This window comes from Chiloscyllium plagiosum, unplaced genomic scaffold (assembly GCF_037043375.1).
Source record: "Chiloscyllium plagiosum isolate Xiang-an unplaced genomic scaffold, Cpla_swu_hap1 HiC_scaffold_5, whole genome shotgun sequence".
Lineage (NCBI taxonomy): Eukaryota > Metazoa > Chordata > Chondrichthyes > Orectolobiformes > Hemiscylliidae > Chiloscyllium > Chiloscyllium plagiosum.
In genome coordinates, this window is record NW_028270143.1 from 132712682 (window position 1) to 132722823 (window position 10142).

A 10142-nucleotide genomic window follows, 5' to 3' on the forward strand; every position below is an offset into this window, starting at 1 on the left:
GCTGCGCTGCCTGAGGGTCAGCACTGAGAGAGCACTGCACTGCCCAAGGGTCAGCATCGAGGGGGAGTGCCACGCTGGCCGAGCATCAGCACCGAGAGAGCGTTGTACTGTCTGAGGGTCATCACTGAGGGAGTACTGCACTGTCCAATGTCAGCACAGAGAGCACCGCACTGTACGAGGGTCACATGCAGGCCAGAGGATGGCAGTCTCCTTCCCTAAATGACATCAGTGAACCAGATGGGTTTTCCAAACAGCTGACAATGGATTCATCATCAGATTCCCAATTCCAGAAATTTTTTATTGAATGAAAATTCCACCATCTGCTGTGGTTGGATTTGAGCCCGGGTTTTCAGAACATTACCTGTGTGTCTGGATTAACAGTCCAGCGATAATACCACTAGGCCATTGCCTCCACTGGTATCTCGTACCAAACAGCGGCCTTTTCCCCATAGCTATGTACACCAAACTATCTCTATCCAAATAATCAGGGAATGCCTACACCACATTTTCAGGCAGGGTAGTCTAGACTCTCACTATTCACAGTGTGAAAAAGCATTTTTCTCACATCACCATACTTCCTGTGCACCTCATTTTAAACCTTTAAATTCACCCTCAAACCTGAAGGGAGCGGCAACAGAAAAGGAAACAACTGGTTCATTGAATCCCTGCCCAAGTCTCAAAGTTTGGAGACCACAAGCCAAATTTATGAGCAACTTTAAAGATAAATTCATCTCTTGGCAGGGTTCCCGTCCTCCCCACCCTTCTACTTCACCCACCTTTCTCAACTTCCCTCAAAGAGCTGGTGATGATGGTTGACCATTTCTGAGCCTCCTTCTCATCTTCAAAGTGATAGGTTAGCTGCTCACTTGGTTGGCTCTTTGTACTAATTCCATGGCAGGTTGCATTTTTGAATTCATAGATGATATCTTTCAAATTAAATTCATAAAGGCTCTGCAAACAGGACAGAAACAGGGGTGCATGAATAATATTCAAGTGTAGTAGTGAAACATTTACAGCTCAAAGTCAAATCTGCGCAGGTTGGTGTGTTGAAGTGTCTGTTGGACAATTCCTCACATAGTGACACAAAAAACTGGACAACTTCAGCAAGGTAGGCACACGGTGTTGAATTCAAAGACATGCCTTCACTAGGAGGTCTCTGGGGGTGCCAGGGGAAGTAGAAAGCTGTTGTGTTTTGATCATGAGGGGCATGGCTAAGGTGAATAGCCAAGGTTTTCTTTCATAGGGTGGGGGATTCCAAGTCTAGAGGCCGAGGTTTAATGAGAGAGAGGAAAGATTTAAAAGGGACTATAGGACCTTCGTGAAAATATAAAACATTATTTCTTTACATTGTGTCGGACTTTACTAGAATAGCAGCAGAGAATGGGCACGAAGAAGTCAGAGAGGGAGTGAAACAGAGAGTAGACCATAAGACATAGGAGCATAAATTAGGCCATTCAGCCCATCGAATCTGCTTCATGTCTGAGAATCATGGCCTAGATTAAAATGAGAAGTCTGAAAGCTTGGGGTCAGGTTATGGAACAAATGGAACAGAAAAACATAGAAAATAGGAACAGGAAGAGGCCATTTGACTCCTCAAGCCTCTACCATTCAATGTGATCACAGCTGACCATCCAACTCTGTACACACTTTCCCCTGTACTTTACCCCCAACATCCTTTAATCCCTTTAGGCTCAAGTGCTATGTACAACTCCTTGAAATCATACAATAATTTGACCTTGTCTGCTTTGTGGCAGAGAATTCCACAGACTCACCTTTCTCTGAGTGAAGACATTTCTCCTCACCTCAGTCCTACCTTATATCCTTGGACTCCAGGGTGGTCTCACCAAGGTCCTGTATAAGTGCAGCATGACATCCCTGCTCCTGTACTCGAATCCTCTCGCTATGAAAGCCAACATACCACTTGCCTTTTCACCACCTGCTGCACCTACCCTGGGCAAAAGACCTTGACTATTCACCCTATCCATGCCCCTCATGATTTTCTCAAGCTTTATAAGGTCATCCCTCAGCTTCTCATGCTCCAGGGAAAAAAAACCCCAACTATTCAGCCTTTCGCTACAGCTCAAACCCCCCCAATCAAGTATCAATGGTTAGACAAGGGATAGTGAAGAGTTAACCACATAGCCATTCCTTATCCAATAAGGATGCCCCTTTTTTTGAAGGTCAACAGCCAGGGGGAACATTCTAACCAAGCTCACTCTGTCATGCCTTATCTTCTGCAAAACAGCCTCCCAAAGTACATTCGGTCCCCCCAGCGTAGGGACCAAGTCACAAGGAGCAAGGACAATACACTGAGCTCAGTACAAGTAACATCACTCTGCAAGATGTGCCAGGTGCTATGGATGATGATATGCAAGGAGAGGAAAAGGATGGTGTGTGTTTCATTTCCTATACATCCATGGGACTCTCAGTAAAAGGAGGGAGAGAGGCATGATAATAAAATGGAAACAGTCCAGGACCCCACCAACAGCAGTGGAAGGGAATTCTCAGAGGACAACATTTGAGGTGAATGAGGGGACCCAGGTTAGACAAGAACAAACAATGTTCCAAGTATCACACCAAAGGGCAAGAAGACTCAGGGCCTATATTCTGTCACTGTCTATTTTCGCCAGTGAAGAATGAAACAGAATTCTGATGAAAGGTTACATTCAAGTTCCAAATATCTGCAGAATGTTCCCGGAAACAGCAGTGCTTGGCTTGTTTTTGTCACAGCTGTAATCTTGGCAAGTGCAGACAGCAATAATTACTATTTGGAGGAATGACGTAGAAGTTGACCAAAGTGAGAATGAATTCAAACAGGTGGGAGAGGTGGGTTCTAAAGCTGGGTCCCCAAAGAAATGAGGAATCAAGTGATTGGACTGGAGAGGGACGGAGGTGCAGATTATTGCATATCCGTTGTGAACCAGTGATCTCTAAAAACAAGAAAATGGGAACTGTTAAAATAAAGACGTCTTTGACAGAGTCAGACAGAAAAGGCAAGAGATTGAACAATGGGGTGGAAAAAAAAGACAGGGTTGATTTAGAAAGAAAGCAATTCAGTGGGGCAAGAGTACACTGAAATGACAACACAGCGTGCTTCGGCAGAACTGAGCAAACAATGCATTGTGCAAGTTAACATTCAGACTGACCCTCTGGCAGCATGGCGCTCCCTCGGCGCTGACCCTTCTGCCTGACAATATGTCAGCCAATGAGCATCTTCAAACTAGAGCACCCAGAGCAACAAGATTCCACTTTGGTCCTACATGTGGCTGAAAGTGCCTTCTATCCCTGAATAAGCACACAATTTGGCTAGAATTTTCCCCATTCTACAACTCAGTACAGACAGAACTGCTGGGTATTGTCGTTTTACAAAAAAAAACAAGGCGGGGTTTAATTAAATAATTCCTCTCACACAAGGTCACTAAGCAACCCTGCTCAGGAATGTGGAACCACAAGTATGAGGTGGACAGTAAAAGAAACTGAAAGCTAAGGTTGTTCTCCCGCAAATAATTAAAGCTGAAAACTGTGGTGAAAGCGAGCAGGGCTGCAGTATCTGTGGAAAGAGAAACAGAGTTAATGTTTCAAGCTCGATGACTCTTCTTTGGAACCGAAGATCATTGGACTTCAAACATTAACTGTTTTTCTCTTCATAGGCACTGGGTTTCTCCAGCAATTTCTGTTTTCCTTTTTGTAATCTGTTAGCATTATTCCAAAATTTCTAATCCTACAACATAACAGGACTCCATAAATCTGGCCCCATAGTTCAGTTCAATATCATCTGGTATGCATCTGCATTGCATATACCCTGCTTTGCTCCATACCCCTCAATACCCCTGACATAAAAAACCTATCAAATCAGTTCCTTCTCTCAAATGGCCAGTGAATCTATGTAATTCTTTACCACCAAAGGCTGTCAAGGCTGAGTGATTAAGTACGTTCAAGGTTTATATAGACAGATTTATAATCAGAAAGGTTACTGGAATGTTGGCCCTTATTTCAAGGAAATTGGAGTATAAGAGTAGTGAGGTCTTTCTGCAACTGTACACGGTGCTGGTGAAATTGTGTCTGGAGTTTTGGAACTCTTATTTAAGGAAAAGATATCATTCTATTGGAAGTGCTTCAGAGAAGGTTCACTAGGGTGATCCCAGGAATGGAAGGATTGTCTTTTGAACCAAGGTTAAACAAATTGGGTCTCTACTCCCTGCAGTATAGAAGAATGAGAGATGATCTCATTGAAACATATCAGATTCTTAAGGGGGAGCACAAGACAAGACAGCATAGTTTCAAAGTAAAGGGGCACCAACTGAAGACGGGGATGAGGAGGAATTTTGTCTCTCAGAAGTTGAGTGTCTTTGGAACTCCTTGTCACAGAGAGCTGTGGGGGGGGCAGAGACCTTGTGGATATTTCAGGCTGAGATCGAGAGATTCTTGATCAGTCAGGAAATCAAGGGGAAAAGGGAGGAAAGTGGATGCAAGGAATGTCAGATCAGCCATAATTTAATTGAATGGTGGATCAGACTTGAAGGGCTGAATGGCCTACTCCTGTTCCTACTTCTTATGGCCTAAATGAAGCTGAGGATTATCAAATCAGCCAAGACCTCATTGAATGGTGGAGCAGACTCAATGGGCTGAATGACCCACTTCCACTCATATGGGTGGCACGGTGGCTCAGCTGATAGCACTGCTAACTCAGAGTGCCAGGGACCAGGGTTCGATTCCAGCCTTGGGCGACTGTCTGTGTGGAGCTTTCTCCCTGTGTCTGCTCCGGTTTCCTCTACAATCCAAAGATGTGCAGGTTAGGTGATGTGGCCATGCTAAATTGCCCATAGTGTTCAGGTATGTGTTAGTTAGGGGTAAATGTAGAGTAATAGCATAGGGGAATGGGTTTGGGTGGGATACTCTCCAAAGGATTGGTGTGGACTTGGGACGAAGGGCCTGTTTCCACACTGTAGGGACTCTATGAATGCCTTATGGTCTGTACCGCAATAACAACAGCTTATTTTCAGGGTGGAATTCAAAATTCCTACCCTTTACGTGAAAAACTTCTTCTTCATAATACCCCAACCAGACAAGCTCCTGCCTTGTCCTGGCTTCTCTGGTTCTGAAAAGTGACGACCCTCTCTCTGTAACATTTGCAATTCTTTCCAGCGGTTTGGTGCATCAGAGTGTCTCTTCACCCTTTTCAGACAGCAACTAAGAATCCAAATCCACGACCACTACCATCTCGAAGGGCAAGTTCAGCCATACAGGGGAACACCATCACCTGCAAATTCCCCTCCAAGTCACTCACCGTCCTGACTTGAAGATAAATAATCTTTCCTTCACTGTCACTGGTTCAAAAATCTCTCCTTAACAAACGATGATCCACCTACCTTAAGGCGGCAATTCACCACCACGTTCTCAAGAACAATTAGTGATGAGGAACATTGCTGCTCTAGTCAACACACCTACATCCCATGAATTTATTTTTAAATATCAGCCATATTTTTCTGGGATTAGAGACTCAAAGATGCAGACAAAGACAGAAATTGAGATGCATTCCAGATCTTCCACCAGAATTAGATAAATCCATAGTTATGATTGAATTTCAACCACCAAGTGCCAAACCACTCTGAACAACAAAAATATCTATGCAAATCAGTTCAGGATCTCTGAAGGAGGATCACTGGACCTGAAACATTAACTCTCCTTTCTCGCCATAGATGCTGCCAGACCTGCTGAGTTTTTCCAGCAATGTTTCTGTTTCAAAATTTCAGCTCAGTTTACAAACAGATCAAGACAACAAAGATATCTGATACAACACGTAAACTTTCAGAAAAGTCACAAGTGAGATTTTGTCATCCAGCTTGTAACGCATGAAGGAACAGTGCTATTAGTGACAAACAAATCAATGCAGCAGAATTTGGACAAATTACAATCCATAGAATACTTAACATTTTAAATTTAACATACTCAGCTCTTCAGGCTCAAAATACTAAGAATGTATTTATCACTGAACAACAGGACCAAGGGAGCACCAACAGTCAGAATATCAGTACGGAGGGAAATAAGAAACAGAAATGGCTTGAAAATCTCAGCAGGCCTGGCAGCTTCTGTGGAGAGAAATCAGAACTATAGTTTTGGGTTCAGTGAGCCTTCTACAGAACTCAGGGAGCGCCGCGCTGTCGGAGGGTCAGTGCTGAGGGAGTGCTGCATTGTCAGAGGGTCAGTGCTGAGGGAGTGTTGCACTGTCGGGGGGTCAGTGCTGAGGGAGTGCCGCACTGTCGGAGGGTCAGTGCTGAGGGAGTGGGCACTGTCAGAGGGTCAGTGCTGAGGGAGTGGGCACTGTCGGACGGTCAGTGCTGAGGGAGTGGGCACTGTCGGAGGGTCAGTGCTGAGGGAGTGGGCACTGTCAGAGGGTCAGTGCTGAGGGAGTGGGCACTGTCGGAGGGTCAGTGCTGAGGGAGCGCTGCACTGTCGGAGGGTCAGTGCTGAGGGAGTGCCGCACTGTCGGAGGGTCAGTGCTGAGGGAGTGGGCACTGTCGGAGGGTCAGTGCTGAGGGAGTGGGCACTGTCGGAGTGTCAGTGCTGAGGGAGTGGGCCATGTCGGAGGGTCAGTGCTGAGGGAGCGCCGCACTGTCAGAGGGTCAGTGCTGAGGGAGCGCCGCACTGTCAGAGGGTCAGTGCTGAGGGAGTGGGCACTGTCGGAGGGTCAGTGCTGAGGGAGTGGACACTGTCAGAGGGTCAGTGCTGAGGGAGAGCCGCACTGTCGGAGGGTCAGTGCTGAGGGAGTGGACACTGTCGGAGGGTCAGTGCTGAGGGAGTGGGCACTGTCGGAGGGTCAGTGCTGAGGGAGTGGGCACTGTCGGAGGGTCAGTGCTGAGGGAGCGCCGCACTGTCAGAGGGTCAGTGCTGAGGGAGTGGGCACTGTCGGAGGGTCAGTGCTGAGGGAGCGCCGCACTGTCGGAGGGTCAGTGCTGAGGGAGTGGACACTGTCGGAGGGTCAGTGCTGAGGGAGTGGGCACTGTCGGAGGGTCAGTGCTGAGGGAGTGGGCACTGTCGGAGGGTCAGTGCTGAGGGAGCGCCGCACTGTCAGAGGGTCAGTGCTGAGGGAGCGCCGCACTGTCAGAGAGTCAGTGCTGAGGGAGTGGGCACTGTCGGAGGGTCAGTGCTGAGGGAGTGCCGCACTGTCGGAGGGTCAGTGCTGAGGGAGTGGACACTGTCAGAGGGTCAGTGCTGAGGGAGTGCCGCACTGTCGGAGGGTCAGTGCTGAGGGAGCGCCGCACTGTCGGAGGGTCAATGCTGAGGGAGTGCCGCACTGTCGGAGGGTCAGTGATTCCTCACCAGGCTCTTCCCGAGGCGGCTGTCCCCGGAGCGGACTCCCAGCCGGAATTCCCCGGGCCGCTCCATGCTCAGCTGCAGGCGCAGGGCCGAGGGCTGATCGTCCGCCATCGCCCGAGGCGCGGGCCCGCGGCCTCCGCACGCTCCTTCCGACACCCGACACGACATCAGCACCGTGACCTGAGCCGGAGCCGGAGCCGGGCCCCGGGCCTCACTGGCCGCCATCGCCCGCTAGAGAAACACACTGTCAGGACGGCTTTCACTGTGACACCCCACTAATGCGATCGGAGTCTCTGTATTCACCGTCCGGCCTGACCTCCCGGTCCATTCACTTTCATTCCCCCTTCCCCAAAACCCTCAAGGGCGTTTACAATGTTCCACCAAAACACAGACAGAACTCTGTCTGCTTAGGGCAAGGACATACTTTGGAACAGGATCAATTATCTGTGCAACTCGGGACAATCCAAATCGCTTTAGGTCGTGACGTAAAATCAGAATTATACTGAGTACTGGAGATCTGAAATTTAACAGACAATGTTGGGCATCAAGTCTGGGAGGGAAAGCAGAGCTAATCTTCCAAGTGGATGGATTCCCTCTGCCAAATCTGTTTTAATTCCCCACTGATCTTGCCAGTCTTTCTGATTTTAATAGCATCACAACTCTGGATTTGTGACTTTAAAAAAAGTAATTCTAATTTCCAGTACAGATGGCCTGATTTCCCATTTTTAAAAGATGTTTCACTCTGTAAAATCACAAAAAAACTGCTTGATGGCAGCCTGTATTTAAAGTATATCTTCTTCCATCACGTTCTCCACAGAATCACGTTGATCACAAGCAGTTCACAGTTATATCCAGTTTCCAAACAATTCAGTTTCTTAAATTTTTCCAATTGGTAACTTCTAATTGTCAAATTTCATAAACTGTACATGTATTCCTCTTGGTCCTAGCTAGGCAAATTCTCTAGTCTTTTTCATTCCTCTTGTTTTCAGTCTTCAAACTGATCATGAGCTACAAACAACATCCTGTGTGATGAAGGATAAAGCCAACAATTCCTTTTTTATTTGGCACAGACCTGGCTGATTCGATTCCTTGCTCTCTAATTCTCATTTAGCTGCATACCACATGAACTTTGTACACAAAAAGCAGACAAATCCACATTGCCAATTACCAGTTTATCACTGCAAGAACTCCTCAGGGCAGTGTCCTTGGTTTATCCATCTTCAGCTGTTTTGCCAATGACCTCTCCATCATAAGGTCATATTTGTGGTGTTTGCAAATGATTCCTCAGATGCTGAAGCAGTCCATATCCAAACACAACAAGACTTGAACAAAGCTTGAGCTGACAATAGCAATAACATTCATGCCACACAGTACCAGGCAATGACCAACTCCAACAAGAGACAATCTAATATTCAATGGCATTAGCATCAATGAATCCTCCATTATGAATACTATGGATCTCACCATTGATAAGAATCTGAATTGGAACAGTAATATAAATAATAAAGATCAAGAGCATGTCACAAGCTGGGTATTGTGCAATAAGTAACTCACTTCTTGGTTCTCCAAAGATTGTCTACCATCTACAAGACACAAGTCAGAAATGTGGTGGAATATTCCCCACTGCCTGATGGGTGCAGATCCAACAACACTCGAGAGATTCAACATAAACCTGAACAATATAGTCTGCTTGATTTGCATAATATTCATAGGCACTTGCTCCCTCCATCACAGACACTCAGTAGCAGAACAGTGTACCTTGTACAAGAGGAACTCTTAGCTACCTGCTGAAATAGCTGAGTAAGACATTCAGTTCAAGGCCAATTAGAGAAGGGTAACAAATGTTGGCCTCAAGTCTATGAATCCCACATAGACTTGAGGTTATGTTCAGATCAGCGATGGTCTCATTAAGTGGTGCATCAGGCTCGAGGGCTCAGTAGCTTAGATTAGAGTGATGCTGGAAAAGCACAGCAGGTCATGCAGCATCCGAGGAGCAAGAAAATCGACATTTCGGGCAAAAGCCCTTCATCAGGAATGCCCGAAACTTCGATTTTCTTGCTCCTTGGATGCTGCCTGACCTGCTGTGCTTTTCCAGCGCCACTCTAATCTAGACTCTGGTTTCCAGCATCTGCAGTCCTCACTTTTGCCTGGCTCAGTAGCCTACTCTTGCTTCTTGTTTGTATGAAAGAATGACAAAACAAATTACTGTTCCTTCACTGTCACTGGATAAAAATTCTAGAATACCCCCCCAACTGCACTGTGGGTGTCCTAACCCCTTTAGGACTGCAGCAGTTCAAGAAGGCAAAACATCATCACCTTCTTGAAGGTAATTAGGGATGAGCAATGATTGCTGGCCCAGTCATCAATGCCATATCCCATTAATAAATAAAGACAAAAACAACAACTGCTATTGACCTGTGATACATCTGGGTTTATAGGGAAGCCTATAACCTGATCTCAAAATGGCTTCCACTTATCCCGCCTGTCATTGCCAGAGGGATCACGGTAGCTTTGTATCTATTTAGAAATGCTAATCAATTATCATTGGTCACAAATAAAACAAAATACTGCAGAATGCAAAATGCTGGAAATCTGAAGTAAGAACAGAAAATGCTGGAGAAACTCGACAAGCGTCTCAGTGGAGAAATAAAAAGAGTTAAGGTTCCAGTCCAATCTGACTCCTCTTCAGAACCCAGGGAAACATCTTCCTATGTGTAAGACAAAGGAAGACAGGGAATATCAGCTAGGAATGACGATATGTACAGATCCAATCTACTCAACTTCTCTTCAAATTGAATTTATTGTCACGTGTACCGAGGCACAGT

General features: G+C 46.3%; 1 protein-coding gene across 1 annotated transcript in view; it reads right to left on the reverse strand.

Annotated features, from left to right (window-relative positions):
- Positions 1-7572, reverse strand: part of shrprbck1r (sharpin and rbck1 related) — a 49388-nt gene extending 41816 nt beyond the window's left edge. Inside the window, exons 1-2 of the mRNA XM_043690970.2 lie at positions 7321-7572; positions 777-951 (exon numbers count right to left, since the gene is read on the reverse strand). Coding sequence (XP_043546905.2) covers positions 777-951; positions 7321-7542 — 397 coding nt within the window. The 5' untranslated portion in view covers positions 7543-7572. The remainder of the gene's footprint in view (positions 1-776; positions 952-7320) is intronic.
- Between the last annotated feature and the right edge of the window lie 2570 nt (positions 7573-10142).